Raw genomic sequence first — 26,921 nt, forward strand, 5'->3', positions numbered from 1 at the left:
AGGTTCTGTGGCGCGTTTCTAGTGGGAGTTGTAGTTTTAAAATATATTGATATATTTCTCATGAGTAGAGGTTGGCAGTGTATAATTTTGGATACACCCTGGGTTTTTTTGGGATGGGGAACACACTGGTGTCATCAGATTTAAAAAATGTAATCGTTAAATAGGTAAAAATAGCTTATTACCATATTTGACAGTGCTTTCAATTTTATTTATAGTATCAAATCATAACAAGAGTTATCTCCAGACACTTTACAGATAGACTAGGTCTAGACCACATTATAATTTACAAAGACCCAACAATTCCAGTAATTCCCCCAAGAGCAAGCATTTAGTGGGACAGTGGCGAGGAAAAACTCCCTTTAGGAAGAAACCTTGGGTGGTCAGGAAAACTTCCTTTTAGGGAGAAACCTCGGACAGACCCAGTCTCTTGGTGCCGGTTGGGGGTGTGATGAACAGTGGCAATAATAGTCACAATAAAGATAATGGAACTACGACTAGAAATAGTAGTTGTAGTAGTTCATGGCGTAGCAGGGCACTGCAGGACATTACAGGGTGTAGCAGGGCGCAGCAGGATGTAGCAGGGCACTGCAGCGCGTAGCAGGGTGTAGCAGGGCGCGGAGCAGGACCACGGCGACAGCTGCAACCATGATTTAGGTGCCACCCTACTCCAAGGAAAACTGCTGGGCGAAAAAACATCAGGACTCCGGGGAATAAGCTCCCCAGAGCTAAGTTAGTAACCAGCATTTCTGGGACAAGGATGCACACAGATGAAAAGAGAGGGGAGAGAGAAGCTCAGTGTGTCAAAGGAAGTCCCCCGGCAGTCTAAATCTATAACCGCATCATTTAAGAGCTGGTGCAAGGCAAACCTGAGCCAGTTTTATAAGGGTCGGTAGATGAATCTGATGACTATGAAGAGAAGCAGAGAAGAGAAGGGGTGCCGTGTCTGCAGTGATGCACCCTCCTCCGCCGGTCTAGGCGAACGCTGCAACTCCTCACTCCCCTAACTATAAGCTTTATCAAAGAGGAGAGTTTTAAGTTTACTCTTAAATGTGGTGACGGTGTCTGCCTCCCGAACCCAGACTTGGAGCTGGTTCCACAGGAGAGGAGCCTGATAGCTGAAGGCTCTGGCTCCCATTCTACTTTTAGAGACTCTAGGAACCACAAGTAACTGCATTCTGGGAGCGTAGTGTCTAGTGGGACAATAAGGTACTATGAGCTCTTCAAGATATGATGGTGCTTGATGATTTAGAGCTTTGTAGGTCAGAAGAAGGATTTTAAATTCAATCCTGGATTTTACAGGAAGCCAATGCAGAGAACAGAAGAAATATGATCTCTTTTCTTAGTTCTTGTCAGATCACGCGCTGCAGCATTCTGGATCAGCTGGAGAGTCTTAAGGGACTTATTTCAGCAACCTGATAGTAAGGAATTACACAGTGATGGGAATAACGGCGTTATTAACGGCGTTACTTTTTTTCAGTAACGAGTTATCTAATTGATTACTCTTCCCATCTTAATAACGCCGTTACCGTTACTGCCAAAAAATGCGGCGCGTTACTATATTTGAAGCTGGCTTTTTCATCAGACCAACTAGATCTCTGAGTCTGAGCCGAGAGGCAAATATATATATATTTTTTTTACTGTTCTTCCTTGGTTAGTGGGCAGTGCACGACGCAAGCGCATAAATGCTGACGATTGGCTGAGGTTGAGTAAAATGTCATGGTGAGCCAATCAGAGGTAGAGTTGTGCGGGTGTTTACAGTCCACCAAGCGCTAATGCTAGTATGCGTTAGCTGAACTTTACGTGTGTGTGCAATAGCTAAATGTAGCCGATTATAAATACAGTTGTAAAAACAGCCCCCGTTTGCGTTTCACCGCTGGGAATGTCCCCCCATGATCGCCCGCTCCAGCCGCTGCCCGCTCTGGCCGGTCTGATAGCCCGCTACAGCCGGTGTGGCTGCCCGCTCCGGCCACCGCTGCTGCCCGCTTCGGCCACCGCTGCTGCCCGCTGGTCAAACTAACCTGTACGGCGGGCCGCAGCAACCTCTTATTTCCGAACATTCATCTCTCCCCCGCCACCTGAGGGCCAGTGGTCTACGAAATTTCATGGTAGATTTTTTTTGTCCCACTTCGCCGCAGATTCCATCTGCAAAAACAAACATCCCCGCCCCCACACTCACATCTTCTTCTTCTTCTTCTTCTTCTTCTTCTTCTTCTTCTTCTTCTTCTTCTTCTTCTTATTATTATTATTATTATTATTATTATTATTATTATTATTATTATTATTATTATAGGATTTCGGCAGTATAGACGCTGTTAAGCGTATTACTGCCCTCCACAGGTCAGATTTAGATCCAAATTCTCACACACACTCACATCTAAGCCTACACACACACGTCAAATACACAGGAATGATTCACATCGGCCCTATTTTGACATCGGAATGATACCGATATTATATCGGCGGCCGATATATCGTGCACCACTATTTCTGTTAATAATGTATTGTATTAAGTGTTCATTTCATTATAATATTCAGATTTATCATAAATAATTGAACATGCACATTTATTTTAAGTTCCATTAAAGAGGGGTAGGTGGAGGTGTGGTCACATCTGAGCGTTTAAAAATGTACTTGAAAGTAACACAATAGTTACTTTCTGAAGTAAACTAGTTACTTTCATAATTTGTAACTTGCCCAACACTTTATTTTTTTTACATTACAATAGTCCAGCCTGGAAGTAACAAATGCATGGACTAGTTTTTCAGCATCGTTTTGAGACAGGAAGGTTAGATATAGGTCTATAGTTGGCTAAGACCTCAGGATCGAGGGTGTTTTTTTTCAGAAGAGGTTTTATCACAGCTACTTTAAATGACTGCGGTACATAACCTATTAATAAAGACCTATTGATCATATCTAGTAATGAAGTGTTAAACACGGGTAACGTTCTTTAAGTAGCCTCGTTGGGATGGGGTCTATAAGAGACAGGTAGATGGTAGAACTGGGCAATATGGAAAAAATGCGGCGATATTGTAGGGTTGACAATTGGTGCTTACAAAAAAATATTTACACAATGAGATTTTTGATAAATAGTCATCATTAATGTGTGTATATAATAACTAAGTGGGTAAAGGCAAATAATAGAAAATCTAGAACAGTCTGGCAAGTTAAAAAACTTTTACTGTAATCCAGCCATTAAAACCAGGGACAGATAACACTTGTGTCATATCACGATATTACAATATCCAAAATCTAAGGCAATATCCAGTCTTATATCACGATATCAATATAATATCGATATATTGCCCAGCCCTAGCAGATGTCTTAGCTGAAGAGACCTTTGACATTAATTGTTGAAGGTCTATAGGATAAAAGCAATCTAAGTATATGTCAGGTCTTCTCGTTCTTTCTAGCTGTCCTGCGTTTAAAGGTGAACCGTTAGAACTTGAGGTGATGAATTTTATCTCTAATTGTTATAATTTTATAATTAAAGAAGCTCATGAAGTCGTCACTATTCAGAGCTATAGGAATAGATGGCTCAATAGAGCTGTGACTCTCTGTCAGCCTGGCTACCGTGCTGAAAAGAAACCTTGGGTTGTTCTTATTTTCTTCTGTTAGTGATGAGTAATAGTGTGATCTGTCATTTCTGAGGGCCTTCCTATATGTTTTCAGACTGTCTTGCCAATCTAAACGAGATTCTTCCAGATTGGTGAAACGCCATTTACTACAAGTCTTCTTTTTGAGAGGAGCAACAGAGTCCAAAGTCGTCTGTAGCGAGGCCATAGCACGGTCTACAAAATTATCAATTTGGGATGGGCTAAAGTTAACATAAGAGTCCTCTGTTATATTAAGGCACGGCATTGAATTAAATGCTGTTGGAATATCTTCCTTAAATTTAGCTATAGCACTGTCAGATAGGCATCTAGTGTAGAAACTTTTATCTAATTTTGTATAGTCGGGTAGTAAGATTTGAAAGTTATTAAAGAATGGTCTGATAATAAAGGATTCTGCAGAAATACCATTAAATCTTCAATTTTCATACTATATGCCAGCACAAGGTCGATGGTGTGGTTAAAACAGTGAGTGGCCTTATGCACACTCTGACTGAAACCAATTGAATCTAGTAGTGAGTTGAAAGCAATACTAAGGCTATCGTTGTCAACGTCCACATGGATATTAAAATCCCCTACAATAAGTACTTTGTCTGATTTAAGGACTACACATTCAGATAATTCAGAAGAGACCTGGAGCTCTGTAAACAACAACAAATATAATTGGCTGTAATGTTTTCCATGTTGGATGTAGAAGATTAAGAACAAGGCTTTCAAACGAGTTATAATTTAGTTTAGGTTTAGGATTAATTAACAGGCTTGAGTCAAAGATGGCTGCAACTCCCCCTCCTCGGCCAGAACCTTGAGGAATTTGAGTATTAATATGACTGGGAGGAGTGGATTCATTTAGACTAACATATTCTTCACGGCTCAGCTATGTTTCGGTAAGATAGAATAGATCAATTTGATTATCTGATATCAAATCGTTTACTAGTACTGCTTTAGAAGACAAAGATCTAATATTTAATAGTCCACATCTAATTTTCCTATTCTGTTCTATCATTACAGTGCCAATTAGGTTCTTAAGTATAGCTCCTCTTTTGTTTACCTTTGATTTAACTGATCAGAGTCGGGGGAAAGACACCATGGTTATGGGACTATGAGTGGGCAACTGCTCCAACGGAAGCACAGAGAAGTGCGTAGCACTGCACCTCTGATTATTAATTTCAACCTTGGGTTGTCATGGTTTATGACCGATAATAGATTCAGTCAGATTTCTTGATATGAGTACGGCTCCATCCAAAGTGGGATGAATGCCATCTCTCCTAATCAGACTAGGCTTTCCCCAGAACGCCCTCCAGTTATCTACGTAGCCCACATCATTAGCTGGGCACCACCCCGACAACCAGCGGTGGAAGGATGACATGCGGCTATACATGTCATCGCTGATCAGGTTTGGCAGGGGTCCAGAGAAAACTACTGAGTCCAACATTGTCTTTGCATATGCACAAAGTGACTTAATATTAATTTTAGTGATCTCCAATTTGCGTAATCGGGTATCATTACCACCTACTTGATGATCTTACTGTATTTACGGTTTTCTTTAGCCAGCAGCTTTAGATAGCATTCCACATCGGCCGCTCTGGCCCCAGGGACGCACAAGACCGTGGCCACTGGAGCCGCCAACCTCACGTTCCGCAGTATAGAGCTCCCAATAACCAGAGTTGGCTTGTCAGCGGGTGTGTCACTGAGTGGGGAGAAACTGTATAAACTGCATAAAACACTATTTTTTCATTATTGGTATTTTTATTGTATACATTTTCACGTACAACGTGCAACAGTTTTTCACAGACGCGGCACGGTAATTACTACGTCACTTCCGGAGTATCTTCTCCGGGAACCATCACCTTATCGTGGTGGAGAGGTTTGTGTGTCCCTATGAACCTGAGGGCTGTGTTGTCTGGAGCTTTGTGCTCCTGGTAGGGTCTCCCAAGGCAAAGTGGTCTCAGGTGAGGGGCCAGACAAAGAATGGTTCAAAAACCCCATGAAAAAACGAGGTAGAGATGATGTGACCCTGCCCGGAGGAAGCCCGGGGCCCCCGTCTGGAGCCAGGCCCAGATGGAGGGCCCGTCAGCGAGCGCCTGGTGGCCGGGTTTGCCACGGAGCCCGGCCGGGCACAGCCCGAAAAAGCTACGTGGCACCTCTCTCTCCAACCCATGGGCACACCACCTGTGGGAGGAACCGCTGGGGTCGGGTGCGCTGCCACATGGGTGGCAGTGAAGGTCAGGGGCCTCGACGGACCAGACCCGGGCAGCAGACGCTGGCTCTGGGGACGTGGAACGTCACCTCTCTGTGGGGGAAGGAACCGGAACTTGTGCGGGAGGTGGAGCGCTACCAGTTGGATCTGGTGGGGCTTACCTCTACGCACAGTCTCGGTTCTGGAACCATACTCCTGGATAGGGGTTGGACTCTTTTCTTCTCCGGAGTTGCCCAGGGTGTGAGGCGCCGGGCGGGTGTGGGGATACTCGCAAGTCCCCGGCTGAGCGCCGCTACGTTGGAGTTTACCCCGGTGGACGAGAGGGTCGCCTCCCTACGCCTGCGGGTTGTGGGGGGGAAAACTCTGACTGTTGTTTGTGCGTATGCACCAAACAAGAGCTCGGAGTATTCGGCCTTCTTGGAGACCTTGAATGGAGTCCTGTATGGGGCTCCAGTAGGGGACTCCATAGTTCTGCTGGGGGACTTCAACGTGCACGTGGGCAATGATGGAGACACATGGAGAGGCGTGATTGGGAGGAACGGCCTCCCTGATCTAAACCAGAGTGGTTGTTTGTTGTTGGACTTCTGTGCTAGTCATGGATTGTCTATAACGAACACCATGTTCGAACAAAGGGATGCTCATAAGTGTACTTGGTACCAGAGCACCCTAGGCCAAAGGTCAATGATCGATTTTATAATCGTTTCATCTGATCTGAGGCCGTATGTTTTGGACACTCGGGTGAAGAGAGGGGCAGAGCTGTCAACTGATCACCATCTGGTGGTGAGTTGGGTCAAAGGGTGGGGGAAGACTCTGGACAGACCTGGTAAACCCAAACGGGTAGTGCGGGTGAACTGGGAACGTCTGGAGGAGGCCCCTGTCCGACAGACTTTCAACTCACACCTCCGGCGGAGCTTTTCGTGCATCCCTGTGGAGGCTGGGGGCATTGAACCCGAGTGGACAATGTTCAAAGTTTCCATTGCTGAAGCTGCAGCGGGGAGCTGTGGTCTTAGGGTCTTAGGTGCCTCAAGGGGCGGCAACCCACGAACACCGTGGTGGACACCGGTGGTCAGGGAAGCCGTCCGACTGAAGAAGGAGTCTTTCTGGGATATGTTATCCCAGGGGACTCCGGAGGCAGTTGCAAGGTACCGAAGGGCCCGAAGGGCTGCAGCCTCTGCCGTGAAAGAGGCAAAGCAGCGGGTGTGGGAGAAGTTCGGAGAAGACATGGAGAAGGACTTTCGGTCGGCACCAAGGTGCTTCTGGAAAACCGTTCGCCACCTCAGGAGGGGGAAGCGGGGAACCATCCAAGCTGTGTACAGTAAGGATGGGACGCTGCTGACCTCAACTGAGGAGGTAATAGGGCGGTGGAAGGAGCACTTTGAGGAACTCCTAAATCCGACTAATGCGCCCTCTATGGTAGAGGCAGAGCTGGAGGATGATGGGGGATTGTCGTCAATTTCCCTGGTGGAAGTTGCTGAGGTAGTTAAACAACTCCACAGTGGCAAAGCCCCAGGGATTGATGAGATCCGTCCAGAAATGCTTAAAGCTCTGGGTGTGGAGGGGTTGTCTTGGTTGACACGCCTCTTCAACATTGCGTGGAAGTCGGGGACGGTGCCTAAGGAGTGGCAGACCGGGGTGGTGGTTCCCCTTTTCAAAAAGGGGGACCAGAGGGTGTGTGCCAATTACAGGGGTATCACACTTCTCAGCCTCCCAAGGTGCTGGAAAGGAGGGTTCGGTCGATAGTCGAACCTCAGGTTGAAGAGGAACAATGCGGATTCCGTCCTGGTCGTGGAACAACGGACCAGATCTTTACTCTTGCAAGGATCCTGGAGGGAGCCTGGGAGTATGCCCAACCGGTCTACATGTGCTTTGTGGATCTGGAGAAGGCGTATGACCGGGTCCCCCGGGAGACACTGTGGGAGGTGCTGCGGGAGTACGGGGTGAGGGGGTCCCTTCTCAGGGCCATCCAATCTCTGTACGACCAAAGCGAGAGCTGTGTCCGGGTTCTCGGCAGTAAGTCGGACTCGTTTCAGGTGAGAGTTGGCCTCCGCCAGGGCTGCGCTTTGTCACCAATCCTGTTTGTAGTATTTATGGACAGGATATCGAGGCGTAGTCGGGGTGGAGAGGGGTTGCAGTTTGGTGAGCTGGGGATCTCATCGCTGCTTTTTGCAGATGATGTGGTCCTGATGGCATCGTCGGCCTGTGACCTTCAGCACTCACTGGATCGGTTCGCAGCCGAGTGTGAAGCGGCTGGGATGAGGATCAGCACCTCTAAATCTGAGGCCATGGTTCTCAGCAGGAAACCGATGGAGTGCCTTCTCCAGGTAGGGAATGAGTCTTTACCCCAAGTGAAGGAGTTCAAGTACCTTGGAGTCTTGTTCGCGAGTGAGGGAACAATGGAGCGGGAGATTGGTCGGAGAATCGGCGCAGCGGGTGCGGTATTACACTCAATTTATCGCACCGTTGTGACGAAAAGAGAGCTGAGCCAGAAGGCAAAGCTCTCAATCTAACGGTCAGTTTTCGTTCCTACCGTCACCTATGGTCATGAAGGCTGGGTCATGACCGAAAGAACGAGATCCAGGGTACAAGCGGCCGAAATGGGTTTCCTCAGGAGGGTGGCTGGCGTCTCCCTTAGAGATAGGGTGAGAAGCTCAGTCATCCGTGAGGAGCTCGGAGTAGAGCCGCTGCTCCTTCGCGTCGAAAGGAGCCAGTGGAGGTGGTTCGGGCATCTGGTAAGGATGCCCCCTGGGCGCCTCCCTAGGGAGGTTTTCCAGGCACGTCCAGCTGGGAGGAGGCCTCGGGGAAGACCCAGGACTAGGTGGAGGGATTATATCTCCAACCTGGCCTGGGAACGCCTCGGGATCCCCCAGTCGGAGCTGGTTAATGTGGCTCGGGAAAGGGAAGTTTGGGGTCCCCTGCTGGAGCTGCTACCCCCGTGACCCGTTACCGGATAAGCGGAAGAAGATGGATGGATGGACTTCCGGAGTATTCCGCTGATTTTTGAAAAGCGAAAACCAAAACGTAACATAGGAGGCAAACATCAGTAAATACTGAGAAGTGTGCGCTGCAAGGTCTGTGGTACATTCCCATTGCAAATATGCCATTAACATAGATTGAGTAAAAGGGCCAAAACCCATCTACGTTGATTATAGCGCCCCCTAATGGCCGATCTTCGCCAAATTTGGTACAGATCCTCAGAGCGGCATGCCGAACGAGCACCACAAGTTTTGTGTTGATTGCATTTACTGTGGCAGAGATATTGCAATTGCAAATTTCCCATTTAAATGCATTGAGTTATTGGCCAAAACAAATAAACGTTGCTTATAGCACCCCCTAAAGCCCGATCTTTGCCAAATTTGGTACAGAGCATCGTAGTGGGATGTTGAACAATGATCTCAAGTTCTTTGCTGATAACATTTAATTTGGTCGAGATATGATATGATACGTGTGTGGTAGCTAGCTAGGAAAATTTGTTTGGTCGTCAAATGCGCATACTTTAATGTAGCAAAATTCCTTGAGTAACTTTTGGTCACGTCCATCTGGAGATGCTACGTACCAGGTTTCGTGCTGATCCGTCGCACGGCCTAGGACGACTTCGAAAAAGATGGTTTTGCGCATTACGTGATATTGCGTAAAAAAAATGTAAGCGGAAATGGGCGTGGCCTATATCCTTTGATTCAACTTCATTCAAGGAACACGTGGATGTAAGGTTTTCTAATGTGCAATATGTAATGTGGGAGTTAAAGGCAAATAAACATTATAGCGCCACCTAGTGGTCCACGTGTAATTTTTGGTAGGTGTGGTCCATGACCCATTGTCTATCTACCCTGTAAAATTAAAGTTGTTCACGTTGGTGTAAGTAGTAAATTTAGACGTGGCTCCCATAGGCCACGCCCACTTTGACCCCTCAGTACCCCACTCCAGGGTTGGCCTCAGGAGTGGCCCTAGATGGTACCCAACAAAATTTGTAAAAATCGGATGAGCAATTCATGAGATATAAACTTTTTATACTTGTAGTATTTTGGCTGAGATATGGCAAAGTTGGTGTTTTCATAGTTAGCTACACAAATTTGTTTGTGCGTAATATGTGCAATTTTTATCCTATCAAAATAATTGTTATTAACTTTTTGTCAGGCCCATCTGGAGATGCTACCTGCCAAATTTTGTGCCGATCGGTTGCACGGTCTAGGAGGAGTTCGAAAAAGTAGGTTTTTGATAAATCGTGATTTTTCACGCATAAAAGTTTAGGCGTAAATGGGCGTGGCCTATATCACGTGATTCAGTTGGATCCAGGGAACACGTGGATATATGGTTTTAGAATGTCCGGTGTACGGTGTAGGAGTTATAGGGCCAAACGCGCTTTCTTCTGCTATAGTGCCACCTAGTGGTGGAAGTGGGTCAATTGTTGCACCTGAGGTCCTTGCGGAGTTTGGGACCAGTCCTGAAAATAGCAACCCCCCACCATGTACAGTTTAGGCTGTAGTCGGAGTTTTAGGCGGAGAAGTAATGATGATTAATCAGTAGAAAAACAATAGGGTTCCACAGCCCTGCTGTGCGAACGGCGTAGCTCTTGCTACCGCCGGTTCTTGCAGACTCGGGCTTGAGCTACCGCCGGTTCTTGCAGACTCGGGCTTGGACCCCTAACAAGTTATCTCAAGACACTTAACAGAGTAGGTCTAGACCAAACTATAGTTTAAGAAGACACAACAATTCCAATGATTCCCCCAAATGCAAGCATTTAGTGCAACAGTAGCGAGGAAAAAGCAGACGCCAAAGGGAACAAAAACAAATAGTTGGGTCTGCAATCTTTGAATGTGCTGTTTGTTTTCTCGATTGATTTGATTTGACTTTCCATGCACATCTATAACAATGTCCCAGAGTCCAATGTGACTCAAATACCATCCCTTTATTTGACCAACAGTATTAAGTTTACTATGATCTAAAACGGAAGCGCATTCGAAAAGGTGAAACCAGTCAGTCAGTTTTACTTTATTATCAACAAAAATTCCGGGATTATCAAAATGAGGGCTGCAACTAATGATTATAACCATTATTGATTAGTCAGCCAATATTTTTCTCTGTTAATTGTTTGGTCTATAAAATGTTGGATATTTTATTAATCAATTCTAAGTGGAAGTTGACAAATTTAAATGCTGGAGCCAATGGATTTTAGAAATCTTTGCGTATACTACACTAACTGTTCAATATATTGATTCTAAAACAAAAAGAAATCAACCAGAAACTACAATATTTGTTGTTTTTAACATGTTGACTGTCTTCATTTTTTTTCCCCAAAGGCTTTTTTGACATTGATCTGGCACCTCAAACCCATGGGGGCATATCCGCAGTCTGGCCTTGACTTGGTAGGCAACAGGACAAAGCGGGATGTCCACTGCAGGCCCGACCTGGAGTACCTGAATGGAAACATCTGCTGTTTATACTGTCCAGCTGGTAAGACACATAGAGCCACACTTGATTTAGTGCACTCAGACTGAAGTTCTGTCACCAGATCGAATCAATAAAATCCATCACCAGAGCTATGAAGCAGGTTGAGCTTGATTGTGATTGGTTATTGTTAAAGTAGAGCAAAGGTTCAGTCAAAGGCTCAATTAAGAAGGTGTATAAAGAGATTTGGGGGTTATTTGTGTGTGTGTGTGTGTGTGTGTGTGTGTGTGTGTGTGTGTGTAAAAGGTACACATAAGATATCGCCCTGCACCAGAGCAGGAGAGAAGGGGAAGTGTGAGGAATGCGAGGATGGGACATACACTGAGCACGCTAACGGACTGCAGCTGTGTTTGAAGTGCACACAGTGTCGCTCAGGTAATTCTGCTTGACAGCTTTACACTATCGATTGGAATGACTGTGGAAGAAAAATCCATATTCAACCTTTTCAAAATGCTCCGAGCATAAACACGGACTTAACAAGGTCTTTTTCATGTTGCTTTCTCAGATCAGGAAGTTGTAAGGCCATGTACTCCCACTCAAGATACTGAATGTCAGTGCAAATTGGGAAGATTTTGTGCTCCTGACCAAGCATGTGAGGTATGCAAGACATGTTCAAGGTGAGTCTATGCAGACCAAACAGGACACACCTGATGCTTGGTTTATTTAAATATAGTGATGGAAGAATAATCCTTCTTTATGTCACTTATATCTGAATTAGAGACAATTGTTCCTAAGACAGCCTCACTCATTTTAATTCCTTCATGCTTTCAATTCAGGTGTGAAGAAGATGAAGAGATGGAGAGGAGCTGCACCTCTACTTCCAACACAGAGTGCAAGAAAATCCAGACCAATGCTGTCTCTACCTCAGGTACACAGCACAGTGGAAGCTAATGCCACCTGAAAAGCACAACATTCTAAAGACACCAGTCATCACTGAAGACATGCTTTTTTTTTTTTTTTTTTTTTTAAAAGACCAAAATGCATACGACTTTACATATGAAGCTGCAACATCAGAAAAGCAACAAAGTATGAAATGTATTGGTTGTCAATATTGCTTCTTTTTTTCTTCAGCAAAGGCCTCTGTGATTGTGCCACTTGTACTGATTGCTGCTGTGGTTATTGGTGGGTTGATCATTGCTGTGTGCACAAGGAGACATCGTAAAGCAACAGGTAGGTAAAAAAACTATTTCTAGGAAATATACTGGCTGGGAAATATTTAAAATCCTTCATTTCCAAGTTTTGTTAAAGATGAAATGTTTATCTGGGGAGAGTGACTGTACTACTCTTCTACTTAAATTTTTTTCTGCCCTACCACAATCGGCATAAACCGAATGGAATGATGACAACATCAACAGATGCAGTCAGAAAATTAGGACCTGGCAAAGTAAATTATAGCATCCAGTATGACACTACACATTTTCATTTTTGACAAGCAAAACTTAGTACAGCATGGAATTGTTTGTTTTGCTGAAGGCTAAAGAAACTCCTTGTTTACCCCGAAATACAGTCCAAAACGTATAAATATTCAGTTTACTCTCAAATCAGATAAAAAAGAACTTCGGAATGTTTGTCCTCTTATCAAAATAGTTGCTGATTATATGAACTGGTGCTTATTGCTTCTACATCTTAGGTCTTCTTCTTCAATGCTGATGGGAGCACTTTGTTTTTCCCTACTCTAGTAATCAATGTACTCAGTTGATGCTGTTGTAAAACAGTAAGCATGGCTTCCAGAGACCTAGCATTAGCCGGATTTGGTTGAAGAATCAGAATCAGAAATACTTTAATAATCCCAGGGGGAAAATGATTGTTACAAACTCCAGATATACAAACAACATATATTATACAGACAACATATATATTAAAAACACATTTACAGTAGTAATATATAAAAGATCAAATGTACAGTATTAATGCGCAAAGAGTGCAAAAAATTATTGTCTATGTTTGAGAGAATTACAGAGAGGGGGTGTTCGACTCTCCGAGGGAGGCGTTGTAAAGTTTAATGACCACAGGCAGGAATGAGTTCCTGTGGCGCTCTGTGGTGCATCTGGGTAAGAGGAGTCTTCTGCTGAAGGTGCTCCTCTGCTGGGCCAGTGTGTCGTAGAAAGGGTGTGAGACATTATCCAAGATGGACTGAAGCCTGGACAGCATCCTCCTCTCAGCCACGGTCGTCAGTGTGTCCAGCACGACATCACCAGCCCTCCTGATCAGTTTGTTTAGTCTGTTGGTGTCTGCGACCTTCATCCCACTGCCCCAGCATGTGACAGCGAAGAAGATAGCACTGACCACAACAGACTGATAGAACATCCTCAGCATCGTCCGGCAGATGTTAAAGGACCTCAGCCTCCTGAGGAAAAAGAGTCGACTTTGGCCCTTTTTGTAGACGGCCTCGGCGTTTCTAGTCCAGTCCAGCTTATTATTTAAGTACACCCCCAGATACTTATACTCCTCAACAGTGTCCACAGGGAACCCCTGGATGGAAACAGGGGTCACAGGTGATTTCGCCCTATTCAGATCCACTACGAGCTCCTTCGTTTTTGTCACGTTGAGCTGCAGTCCTGTATTCATTCTCATCCCCCTTTTCAATGCAGCCAACTATTGTTGAGTCATCAGAAAACTTCTGAGGGTGGCAGGACTCAGGAGTGGTGGCAGGAGTGCAATAGTTGAAGTCTGAGGTGAAGAGGAGGGGAGAGAGGACAGTCCCCTGTGGGGCCCCAGTGTTGCTGACCACCCTGTCAGACACACAGTTCTTTAGGCGTACGTATTGTGGTCTGCCCGTCAGGTAATCAACAATCCAGGACACAATGGGGGCCTCCACCTGCATCGCAGTCATCTTCTCACCCAGTAGAGCCGGACGGATGGTGTTGAAAGCACTGGAAAAGTCAAAGAACATGACTCTCACAGTGCTCGCAGGCTTGTCCAGAGGAGGGTAGACTCTGTTCAGCAGATAGATGATGCTGTCCTCAACTCCCAGGCTGGGCTGGTAGGCGAACTGTAGTGGATCAGTGAAGGGCCGGACCATAGGCCTTAGCTGCTTCAGGACGAGCCTCTCGAAGGCCTTCATGATGTGGGACGTCAGAGCCACCGGTCTGTAGTCCTGTGGGCCGCTGGGACGCGGCGTCTTTGGCACGGGAACGGGGACCCTCTGGAGGTGCAGGCTCAGGCTGAAGACTTGACTTAGTACTCCACACAACTGGGGGGCACAGGCTTTAAGCACCCTGGGAAATACACCCAGCTGGGCCAGCAGCTTTGCCGGAGTGGAGTCTTATCAGTTGTCTTCTCACCAGGTTAGGCGTGAAGGATACTGTAGAGGTGACTGTGGGGGGAGGGGTGAGGTCCTCAGGTTGTAGAGGACATGGTGTAGAGCAGGGGTGGAGTAGGAGGGTGTGAATTGAGGTGATGAGGGGCAGACAAGGGATCTGTAAGGAGGAGTAGGAGGAGGTAAAGTGGCAGATTTTGTTGGGCAGCCAGCAGCAGAGTCTTGTGGGGGATGGGCCGCAGTATCAAACCTATTGAAAAATAGGTTCAGTTCAGTTCCACATGGCCCTCCAACCCCAAGCCACCAGTCTTCTGGAACCCAGTGATGGTTCTCATGCCGCTCCACACATCCCTCATGTAATTATGCTGGAGTTTACTCTCCAGCTTTCTCCTATAGCTGTCTTTAACCTCCCTGATTTTGAGTTTGAGTACCCCCTGCACTCTCCTCACCTCATCACGGTTGCCATCTCTGAACGCCCTCTTCTTTTCATTCAGGATAGCCTTAATGACCTTGGTGATCCAGGGTTTATTATTGGCGTAGCAGGTCACAGTCCGAGCAGGGACATTGCAGTCCACACAGAAATTAATGTAGTCAGTGATGCACTCTGTGAGCCCATCAATGTCCTCCCCGTGGGGCTCACAGAGTGCAGGCCAGTCCGTCACTTCAAAGCAGCCCTGAAGTGCCTCATAAACCACCTCCGACCACTTCCTCACTGTTCTTGTGGTTGTAGGCTTCCTCTTCACCAGAGGCACATAGCAGGATTTGAGGTGAACCAGGTTGTGATCTGACCTGCCAAGAGGGGGGAGAGAAGAGGAGGTGTATGCTTCCTTAATGTTAGCATACGTCAGGTCCAGGGTCCTCTCTTCTCTGGTAGGACAGCTCACATATTGTTTGAACGTCGGCAAAACTCTATCCATGGTGACGTGGTTAAAGTCTCCCGACATGATGATGAGGGCACTGGGGTGTTGAGTCTGTAGTTTGGAGATGGTGGAGTGAATGATGCTGCAGGCAGATGTTGGGTTTGCAGAGACCGCCCAGACAGTGAGGAAGCCATCCACAGAGACGTTATGGTCCGTAATGTCCCTGTGCAGCCATGTCTCTGTGAAACACATCAGACTGCACTCACGGTACTCCGGGTGGCTCCGCTTTAGCGCCGTTAGCTCATCCATTTTGTTCCGTACATTTCCCATAACAACAGAGGGGAGACGGGGCTTAAATCTTCTCCTCTCCATACGCCCGTCCCGTCTCGACCCTCCTCTATTCCCCCAACGTTGCTTCCCTCCTCTGCATCCCCGGTGTGTTTTTCTCAAGAGTTCGGGTGGTATATTAGCTGGTCTGGCCACAATCCCGGCCGGCATTAGCGCGATCAGCTGTTCTCCGGAGTAAAACAAAAGCAGCATGTCCCATTGGAAGCGGCATTGATAAAAACAACACGAAAAAAAGCACCAAAACTCTCCAGAGCAACCTCGTTAGAGAGGGCAGGACTTCAGAGTTAAAGTGATGAAACAAGAATGAACAAAAAGAGATTGAAAGTTAAAAAAGCGAACTCAAAGGCTGGAGCACATAACAGGCAGCATGCAGCTTTTGCGCACTAATTGCTTAGAATGTCTACATACTGATTTTATCCACTTGTTCTGGCTGTCCAGTGAGGCATGTCATCAAGCTCTGGCTTCTCATTTGCATTTGACACACATGGATTAAGCTACAAAAGATGTGCTATGCAAACAGGGCTAGCATGGTTTAGTTTAGGTAAAACAAACAATGGAGTAACTGTCAAAACTTTCAGGTAGAACTTGCATTTTTAAATGTATGTGACTAGGCCTGAAAGACATTCATTCAAGACAAGTCATTATCTGATTCACAGGCCATGATGTTGGGTAATGAATGTTTTAGGATGAGTAGTGATAACACTGCAGGCTTTGTGTCTTTCACACACATGGGCTGTGCTCCACACAGCCTTTCCAACATGCTGCATGATTTTCTGTAGCAATATGGTCAGAAACCTGCTTTACTGGACTACAAATGGCAGGTATGGCATTGATTGCTTCAGTTAATGATCACACAGCAGCAGGTGGTACAGCAGTTAATGTGCTTACACTTTCTTCTGCAGATATTTTTTCTGGTCTGTACAGTTTGCAATGCTGTTGGTAAACTCCACTCAATCCAGCACAAATGGTCAGGTTTCAGAGCTCACCTGTGAAAATAGCTCTGACACCACTGATTGGTATGGTCAGAGGTGCTCCAATAAATGTTTGAACCCAAAAAGAGCAGCAGCAGTTTTCTGCCCTTTTAGTTAATGAGTGTTGATGTATACATTAAGAGAAATTCAAGTCACACATACATGCTGTAAAATGGCTCCTTTTGAATTGCATAATTCTTTTCTCTCATCCTTTTTCAGACACTCAGAGAAATGTACCTGACGGGCTAAAAGCTGGACTGGTGAGTCAGTGATGATAATTTCATGTGCAGTGGCTTCAGTATTGGGTCTGGACGTTTTCTCCAGAAATAAATGCGTTACATATATTGTAAAAATAAGTGTTCGTAATTGATCACACATTTATTCTCTCTCTCGCGTGCGTGCTGTCCAGAGGCAATACACAATTACAGCTATCCAAACTGATGTTTTTTTTTTTTGTTTTTTTTTTGGGAATGACGACAGCTTGAGTCTCCGCCTGCATTTGCATTCGCAAAATCAATCTGTGCACCGTTAATCAGAAATGTTACTTTTTAAGCATGCAATGAATGCTATTAGCGCTACTACAAACCTGCGCCCTGGTTTTTTTGCTCATCAATCTACTCAATAACCCATAATGACAAAGTGAAAGCATGTGTTTGCAAATTAAAAATCAAAACATGAAATCTAATTTACATAAATAAGACTCTTAATTCAGACTCTTAATTCAGAACTTTGTAGGAGCCCCTTTGGCAGCAATTACAGCGTTTTTGGGTAAGTCTCTACAGGCTTTGCACACCTGGATTTAAAAAGTTTGTCCCATTCTGCCTGGCACCCTTAAGCTCCGTCCGATTGGATAGGAAGCTTCTGCGGACTGCCATCTTCAGGTCTCTCCACAGATGTTCTTTTTCAAGGGCAGTCAGAGATTTGTCTCGAAGCCACTCCAGCGTTGGCTGTATGCTTTTGGTCATTGTCGTGCTGAGAAGCTTCACCATAGGGATGGTATTACCAAGGTTTTGAGCAGACGCAGTGGTTAGAGTACTGCCCAAAGAGAATATTTTCCCCTCATGCTCCTTTAAATGCCGTTTGGCATACTCCACGCGGCGTGTGGCTTCCGTCTAGCCACTCTACCATAAAGGAGTGATGCTGAGGATTTTCGAAGTTCTCAGAGAGTTGGGTTAGCCCAGATGGAAAACGACATGATGTCCAGGAAAGATGAGAAGGAGAATTCATAAGGAACTAGGAAAAACAACCCAGGTATACAAGAATCTGACTGCACTTGCACTCGGCTACGTAATTATGTGATGGCGGATGTTATTGATATGGGTCTGCTGTGGTGAAACTACAGAGAGTATCTGAATACTTCTCCCTGTGCAAGCTTTTTAATGCAGGCTCTATAAACATGCACAACCTGGTGGAAAATATTCCTTCATTAGGAACCATTCGGAATGGACAACTTGAGGAAAATAGGGGAGGGTCATGTCTTTTTATTCTTTGTTGAGGGGAGGGTCATCCAATTTTTTTAGTCTAGGGGGGAACATTTCAAAGTGGCTTGTTTGGTGCATATTTTTCCATATTTTTCTTGACTGCAAAATCTACAACACAAAATGTGCAAAAGTGAAGGGGTCTGATTACTTTCTGCAACCACTGAATACTTCAGAATGTATTTAAAACAAGGGCAAAGCAGTACAATAAAGTGATGGCTGAGACTAAAGTTTCCTCAGATTGTATACAATGAATAAAGATGAATACAGAAGCCCATACCTAATGTACAGTAGACTGAGAAATATATAAAAGCTGTTTTAAAAAAATGTCCCTTTCTTCAAAAGGACATAAATGATGTCTGTTTGAAAATGTTCCTCATCCTCTCTAGCATTACAGCCGAAACTGTCCCACTAAGGAAAAGAGCAACGAAGAAACCCCAGGGCAGAGCTGCTCAAATCTGATCCTGTCACGGCAACTGGTGAGAGCCAAATCCTCGGCCGGCATTGAGGAAGAGCGCAAAGTGCTGTGTGAAAGCCTCTGCAGCAGCTCAGCCAGTAACTCCCAGCACAGTCTAACTGGCCTGCCCTGCTCTGCCTTCCCCGCATATCCCCCGCCAGCCTGCCCCATGGTCCCCACACAGCCCAACAGCAGGGTGAGACCCAACAGTTCATTTCCACCCCTGCTTCTATCCTTGCTTCCCTTTTTGCTTATTTCCTTCTCACCTGCTTACTCCTATAGAGTAATGCTTTGCTGTCTTAACTGCAGATAACCTCCGCTGTCTGGTTACACTGGTCTGACTGTGCTTCTCCTCCAGTTTCCCCACTTTGATTCGGAGATAACAAAGTGCATGAAAATGCATGTTAATATCACAAATGCATAAGTCTATGTGAGCAACATTGACTTTTATTTCAAAATTAATATTGACCATTCACTGTGTTCACCTTCTGATTTTTTATGCAGTTCAATTACATGTTATGCAATATAATTGTTGACCCACCGAAGTGAATCACTGCTAATTTACTGTGCCGCTGCTAGCCATTTCGGTGCCCTAAGCATAATTTCTTTATGATGCCCCCCCCCCCCCCCCCAAGTATTGAGAAGTGCATAATATATTTGTACTCAGGGTTGGACTCTTATGAATCCTGAAAAGTTTCGAGCCAATTGGACAATGTACTGTACACTCACTTCCTGTTTTGATGGCGAAATGCACAAAATGCCCACCCCGCCACGGCCACGCCCTATGACGAAAAGTTTTTCTTTTAACAACTTTTCATCTTTAATGTCTTAAGATGGCACAGTCTGAATTTGAAGTTGATCGGATGAAATCTCTAGGAGGAGTTCGCTAAAGTACGACATGTGGAAATGGCAAAAATCGCACTAATTTCGAACTTTGAAATCAAAATGGCGAACTTCCTAACTTCCCTTTTTTAACTTTGTTTGCTAGCGAGCCATTTTTGTGCACCTATTCCTGAAACCCTTAAAATACGTAAATTTCCGTGCACCAAATTTGTCTCTGACCTGAGTCATGGCCTCAAAACGCTCCTGCAGTGACATCAAAGCTGAGTCCACAACACTATTGAAAAATGTTTCCTCAAGCTTTTTGAGGGCATCACTGAAGGGCCCGTCAGCAGCCTCATATGCAAACTGCCTTTTTGTGTTCCTGAGCCTTTTTTCTTGAGCTCTGGCTCTGTGTTCATGGCCTCGCAAAGGTCCTTGGCAGTTGACACTGCCTCAGCAAACCCAGAGTGCCTGTATCTGGAATGGCATTGTCAATGAGCCTGACAGCAATGTCAAGCTGCATTGAACTAGTCTGCAGATGCTTGTTTACTTGGTTAGTGGTAGTAAGAATTTCACACCAGACAACAGAACAGATCAGAAATCTAAAAGAGGCCACCTCTTCTGCCAGGGCTTGAGCTTCTATTTTTGCGACTGAGTCATTGACAGTTTCCCTAGCCTTGATGAGCGCATTTCTGATTTCTTTAATTTGGCTTCTGGCAGCTGTGACACTCTTAAGCCTGCTCTCCCACCTCACATCACTCCATGATTTTGTCAGGTTGATGTGTTTTGTCAAGATGCTCCATCGCTGTGTAGCTCCTGAGAAGAAACAAAATAGCTTCTGCAAATAGCCAAAAAAGCCAGTGGCATCCCTGGACGACTTGGCAGCACCAGCTATGACAAGATTCATTGAATGAGCTGCGCAAGGAACAAACAACACCCTTGAATTAAATTGTAGCAGTCAGCCTGAACTCCTTGCTTTTTCCCCTTCATGTTTGCTCCATTGTCATAGGCCTGTCTGCGGCAATTATCAAACGGAATGTCGAGTTCCTTCAACTTGTCTAGGACAGTAGACAGGTTCAGGCCACTTGTTGTAACCACCACCATATACTATAGATATTTGGCTTTGGCACCAAATCAACAATGCGCATGACGAGGGACATTTGTTCCTTGTGGCTTATATCAGGTGTACAGTCAAGAATAATGGAGACATATTTCACTTCCTGAATCTGTGTCTGGATTGTTTGTAATGTTTTGGTGGAGATGATCTGGATCAGTTAATTTTGTGTCTGCTGTCCAAGATAATGCGTTCCAGAGGCTTACATTGTATACATGTATATCTTACCTACAGGAATAAAAGCAAAATGATACACCTTACACAAGACTACATTTCTGAATCTTAAACATTATTTTTCCATTTAATTGAGTACAACTTAAATATGGTTACGAGAGCATTTTGTCTACTACAAAACGTTTTCTATTTCATCTGCAGATGTCGTCCATGCCTTTGCAGCCTAACATAAATGCAATCAAAACGCCAGTTCATTTTGTCATGTAGCTTTTGTCACATTCAGATGTAGCTAAGCTAGCTGTAGCAGTAACACTAAAAGTCTGAGTTCTTCAGACTTCACATTATCAAGAGGCATTTTCTGTCCCACTGCACATCCGACACCTCACCTAATTTGTGTGAGAGATCTTAGCCTACATTCTGCTGAATTCTACTGAATGACAATCCTAAAGATGGTCGTGGGTTTATTATGCGTTGCAAACGCCAAAATATGCGTTCTCAAATGACACTATGCTAGGTAAACTTTGCTAAATGCCTGGCTAAAGAGTATTTATTGCATGCTACACGGTAATAAATGGCCTGAAGCAAGAGGAATTGTTAGCCTACCTTGTGCACCGACTGCTAAATGTTACTGAGAAAGTATTGACCACCGTCCCGTCAAAATAAACCACAAACTACTGCTCAATATCTAAACTAAAGTAAGAGATAGCTGGTGTCAGTTACTTGTAAAATGCATAGATAATGTCAAACAGTAAAATCTCAATTTAGCTTGCCCCTAAGTTATAACATATTTGAGTTTGCTAACATTAGCAATAACGTCAGCTGGTTCGACGTGTATGCATAGGCTAACCATTACATTAGCAGCACATTTCCCGTATTTAAGAATGATTAAACATGGACTTACCAGCTAGTGATGCATGGGCATCATCTCACAGTTTCTTCTTCTTTCTTGTCTCTGCTCCTGACTCCTGCTGTCTTTTCATTTCCAAAAAAAGTTGACTTAGCCTACTGTCAAACTTCATCTTCGTCTCGGCTATTTTTGGTGCCCCCTCTGCACTTGGTGCCCTCCGCACAGCGCGTGATGCACTTGGTGGGAGCGGCGGCGCTGAATGTCACTGTGTCAATCATTGTGAAACATGCCTTCTGCAGTGTCATATGTCTGTGTTGTGTTGATATTGTTACTAATGATAACATGTGAGTCATCTTAAGAAGGATTTTTGGACATGCCAAGTAACTGAATAATCAACGAGTTTTATTCACCAGGACTGACAATTTCTGACTCATTAATAATTTCAATAGACTTCTTTGATTAATGATTGTGCTCTCTTTTGTCGTTTAGGAAGATAAGCAATTTCCCAAGCTTGTTCCTGTGAATGGTAAAGTGTCTTTTACTTTCATTCCTTTTCTCAAACAATTGACCCCCCCCGTTATGTTACTCAGATGCACAATGACAACACTGGTACACCTTTGTTAAAAACCACAATGGATATTTCAGTTTTTCATGCTGCAACATTCTTGTTGTCGCAGCCCTGCTTTGTGACTGCTTTGAGTCCCCTATGTCAGGTGTAGTTATGTACAAGTTCTACATGTTCAAAATCACTTAATAATGAAGCCTATAACTACAGTGGTGACCGCATACCTGAGAGGTCAGGATGGTGTTTAATGAAGGTCTTTATCTTTGTTTTTAGGTGAAGAGTCTCTGAGGAAATGCTTTGAGTATTTTGAAGAAATCGACTTCTACTACCACAAGAGATTCTTCCGGCACCTTGGGATAATGGACAATGTGATCAAAAGCAAAGACCACCTTCTCTATGATGACAAGATCCATGAATTGCTGAATATTTGGGTGGAGAAAGAGGGCAAAGAAGCCACCTTAAATGACCTGCTAAAAGCATTGCTTGATTTGAATCAAAGGCGAACAGCTGAGACTGTCAAGGAAAATGCTGTTCTCAATGGTCATTACTTTTGCGATAATGAGAGGTGAATTGTTCAAGAAAACCCCTTGCAGACAACACTCCAGATGAAGAAGATGACCTCTAACCCGTTACCTGAAATTTCCCTCTCTCACCCCCAAATGTGAACAGGAAGTTGTCGGGGGTGTTGCTTACACTTACAATGTGAATATTTTACTGAAGCTGCTGCTACTTCAGTAAGGGCATACAGGTAATGCAGGGCCTTGTTTAGTGGCTTAATTACAGGCATGCTTGACCTTAGACACACTCCAAAATGAGCTTGAATTCAGTTTTTTTTCTGACTTTCCTTCGCTCTACATGTTGATAATGAGAGTATTTAATTACAAGAAGTGTCTTGTTTATCAGGTGTGCAAAACATGTTTACTTAAAATGAGACCAAATCTTAAGACGTGTTGATTGGTTCACATAGTGAATGTGATGTTAATCAGACCTTAGGAATTAATGTCTTTATGGGGTTAGCAATGGAACATATGAAGCAATAAACAAAATGCCTTATGATCAATTGCTACAATATTGTATTATTATGCTGGACAGCAGTTATGTTTGGTTGTAAAAAGTATGTGCTCTGGCTGACTATTGTAAAATTGTTGATCAAAAGTGTTGCATCAGGGTTCAGCTTGGTTGTTGATTTCCCGAAGCATGTGTTAGATAATGATTAATTGATTTTTGTGTCTATATTGTATGTCTGGTCTATTGTTACAGTTCTGCCATAATCATGATTACAATGACCTCTTAAAAGTTTACCAAACCACAAAAGGTTCTACTGATGTGCATCGCTTTAGTACTAAGTGCCTTGCAATACCAAAGTGCCTTGACTACCTTTTTTGTAGAGGTGAGTCACAATGTTACATAATATCTTACTTACTACTTAATAGTCTGTTCTCTCTCTCTCTCTCACTTTCACGGCCTGTAGTGTTTGTCAGCCTATTGTTTCTGATATTAATTTACTTTTTAACTTATTTTACAAACTTAGTCAGGTGCTTTTTTACAGAATAATTGCAAGCTGATAGGCTCTGACAGATCAAATTCAAAAATTGGGCTTCAGAGCAAAAGTTAAAGTACAACTTATGTGTAAATAAAATGAATAAACACTGCCCCCTTTGTCTTGTTTTCTTTGTCTGAAATTACATGTTTTGTGGTATTCTTCCAATATATAGTGCACTGGTTGGTTTTTGTGGGGAACTGTGCACTGATGACAAATTCCAAGACTTGAATTGAATATAATTTAAAATTGCTGTTATACTGCATTGTAAATGGTGTCGGCCAGTGAGCTAGCTAGAAAATGGGCCACACCCTTGTTTGTGCATGAGGAAACCAGTCAAAATGTCCAATGTTCACTTAAGATACAACTGCAGAATGGAATATGTGACATTCAACGCTTTATCAATTTATTTAAATGGGATATCACTGCTTTTATGGAGAATATAATAGATAATGCTAATATCATATAACAGACATACACAAACACATTGAGTATGTTTTTTTTAAAAGATTTAGTGTTACGTGTTGGCAAACTGGATATAAAGATTGTAAAGAGAGCAAAAGAAACCTCTGTTCAGTACTGTACACCTTTAGCCCTGATAGCAGCTGCTACATGTTATGACACAAGGTTGTGTGACAATAGGTACATCTCAGTTCCCTTATTTGATAGGTCCTCAGCTGAATTGCAAGTTGTTCTGTCTCTCCTCTGTGAAGGCCGTTTCAAAGCTCTTATTTCTGCCCCGAGTAGCGATCATCAAGGAGGGATCTATAGGAGGAGGGGGACATAAGCGAGGATACACGAGAGCAGCCTTCCTGGAAGCCGTGCAGCTGAAAGGGTTGCTAACTCCGCCCACACACAGCTGATGAATTCATGTGACACAGGACGTCTCATCCCTCTAAGCACATTTGCATTGTTTCCTCTCTCCTCCCATGAGTTTCTCACGTCTCTCCCGTGCCTCCTCGGTGGACAGACTTAGATGTGAAGAAAGGAGGCAATTTAAGGGAACTGAGGGACTCAGCAGGGAGCTCGTAGGCATTAGCACTTCCTGCAAAAGGCCAAGGTTGATGGGTGGATGCTCTTTTCTCTGCCGTGTTTGAGACAATTCCAAAGGTGTTCTGAGGGACAGGTATCAGGGGATTGGCCAGATCTTTAACACCTTTTTAATCTGGCAAATGTAAATTCTACATCCACACAATCTGTGTTCATGAGCTGCTCAGACATTCCTTCATTTGCCAATCATTTCTGCAGTTTGCTGCCTCATTTTCTCCTTAATTCCACATTCAGCAGGTTGTATAACACACTGCGCTAGCTGTTCATTCACTCTGTATTTGTCTTACATTATCATTATGAATATTGATGGGATAACCATGTCCGTCAATCCAGATACTAGCCTTACAGTGTGTTCTCAAAGCCAGAGCATTTAATAGAGCTGTCGCAGAAACATGCAGCTAAATGATACCTCTGTTGTAACAAATCAGCTGTCTGACTCTCATGCATCAAACTAATGCTCTCTGAGAACATTATGTTGCAGCCGTCTAGTGTATCAGCCAAATAACCACTCAGGAAAAGATGATTTGAAGGTACGCATCTATTAAAAATCTGAGAGCTCGGCTGTTCTGCGGCCATAATATACTTTGTTACATTAAATACAAATGTGTTTGACTTTGAAAATTGAAATTAGTCTGTGCTGTTAAAGAGCCCAGCGTTTGCAATACAAAGTAGTTTTCAAGGAGAAAACTAATTTATTAAAATAAAAGCTGTTGATACATATACCTTTTATCCAGTTTAAATGCTGTTAGATGGTATGGGGATGTAAACACATAACCACTATTTCCATTCACACTGAGTGGTTGTGAAATCAAAACAGGAATCCAACCAGCAATCCACATCTAAGAAATCACAACTTGATAATAAAGCCGTAAAGTAGGCTATCTTTCAACTCAGGACAACGCCACTCCTCACAAATACAGATAGGATTGGAGATGAAAAGTTTAACTGACACGTAACCGCAATCAGCTTCGTGGGAAATTAAGAATCAATGCCACCTGTTGTTATCTTTACTAAAGAGACGTTTTCATCCGAGAGACGCTGCAATTGGTGAATAGGATATGGAGACTGACAGCAACATAACCAATCACACTATGAGATGTTCCACTTAGCACCAACTGCAATGTTTAATTTTAAATGAATGTAGCCTACTGGCAGTCTGGCACACGTGGGTGCTCAGTATTTTCCGTGGGTGCTCCGTATGAATGTGCTGTAGCAAGGATTAAAAATGTGAAGTTGCTCAATATCAAAGGTCTTCGGTCCAATGCTCTTGTAAAGAAATCCAAATTAGTTTTCGGTCCGAAGCTTGTTTTTGAAGTGCATGTAAAAATTGCTAGTGGCCAACATGCATACAATGATTATTTTTATTATATTGTTACCATGTTCATCTTTTAGCATGTTTATATCAGCATGTTGGCATGCTAACATTTGTTTATTAGCACTGAAAACAAAGTACAGCTGGGGCTGATGGGAATGTTTTTAGTTTTGCAGGTATTTGGTCATTGACAAAAGTATTGTAGAAATTCAGAGAAGAAAGGTCATTGAATCACCCAAGTCATAAGGATTTATCATCTGGGAACCATGAATGTCCCAATCCATCCAGTAGGTGTGGAGATATTTCAGTGGGTAATTGAAGTTTTGATCTGATGGTGGTGCTGTATGAAAAGTTGAGGATTAACAAAGTCACTAGGAGTCAACTAACAACCAACCGACTGACATAGCCACCCCTAAAGCTGCGTCATTAGCATGGCAAAAACTAATTTAATCGTTGCATTTGTTGAAATAAAGAAATATCTACTGCTTGTTTGTTGTATGTACTTCTGGTTCTGCTTGTTCCAACACAGTACAAGTATTTATTGATGTCTTCAGTCAGAATTGTTGGTATTTAGCTGACGGTATAGGAATCATCTTGATTTAATGATAGTAAAATGCTTTGAAACTTCAGAACCACAGCTCAGAGAAGTTTAAGACAGTGTCTAATTACTGGAAATGCATAATAATGTTGGTGTCCAGCACTTGGGCTATACTCAGACACCAATTCACTGTCAAAACAATGTTTGTGAGGTCATCATCAATATAAAACTGTACTGTCAATGATAGAGTTGTCTTAATCCACATCAAATATAATGGAGCAGTTTTTTTTTGTTTTTTTTGTGTGGGCATTTTAGGCCTTTAATTTCACAGGACAGATG

General features: G+C 43.8%; 1 protein-coding gene and 1 long non-coding RNA gene across 7 annotated transcripts in view; one reads left to right on the forward strand and one right to left on the reverse strand.

Annotated features, from left to right (window-relative positions):
- hdr (hematopoietic death receptor) overlaps positions 1–23,802 on the forward strand; it is a 28,968-nt gene extending 5,166 nt beyond the window's left edge. The window contains exons 2-10 of one of the 6 annotated variants that reach the window (XM_035995890.1): positions 11,100–11,253; positions 11,494–11,622; positions 11,753–11,864; positions 12,024–12,115; positions 12,319–12,417; positions 16,905–16,945; positions 18,553–18,816; positions 22,067–22,103; positions 22,416–23,802. In XM_035995890.1, coding sequence (XP_035851783.1) covers positions 11,100–11,253; positions 11,494–11,622; positions 11,753–11,864; positions 12,024–12,115; positions 12,319–12,417; positions 16,905–16,945; positions 18,553–18,816; positions 22,067–22,103; positions 22,416–22,711 — 1,224 coding nt within the window. In that variant the 3' untranslated portion in view covers positions 22,712–23,802. The remainder of the gene's footprint in view (positions 1–11,099; positions 11,254–11,493; positions 11,623–11,752; positions 11,865–12,023; positions 12,116–12,318; positions 12,418–16,904; positions 16,946–18,552; positions 18,817–22,066; positions 22,104–22,415) is intronic. The other 5 variants (XM_031296589.2, XM_035995900.1, XM_035995918.1 and 2 more) reach the window with 5 other exon arrangements.
- On the reverse strand, positions 21,475–21,924 carry LOC116047669. Its single transcript, XR_004104449.2, has 2 exons — positions 21,844–21,924; positions 21,475–21,813 (listed from the first exon to the last, which is right to left on the reverse strand). It is a non-coding gene; the product is annotated as an uncharacterized LOC116047669 (long non-coding RNA).
- Positions 23,803–26,921: the final 3,119 nt, after the last annotated feature.

The sequence above is a fragment of the Sander lucioperca genome, chromosome 2 (genome assembly GCF_008315115.2).
Source record: "Sander lucioperca isolate FBNREF2018 chromosome 2, SLUC_FBN_1.2, whole genome shotgun sequence".
Lineage (NCBI taxonomy): Eukaryota > Metazoa > Chordata > Actinopteri > Perciformes > Percidae > Sander > Sander lucioperca.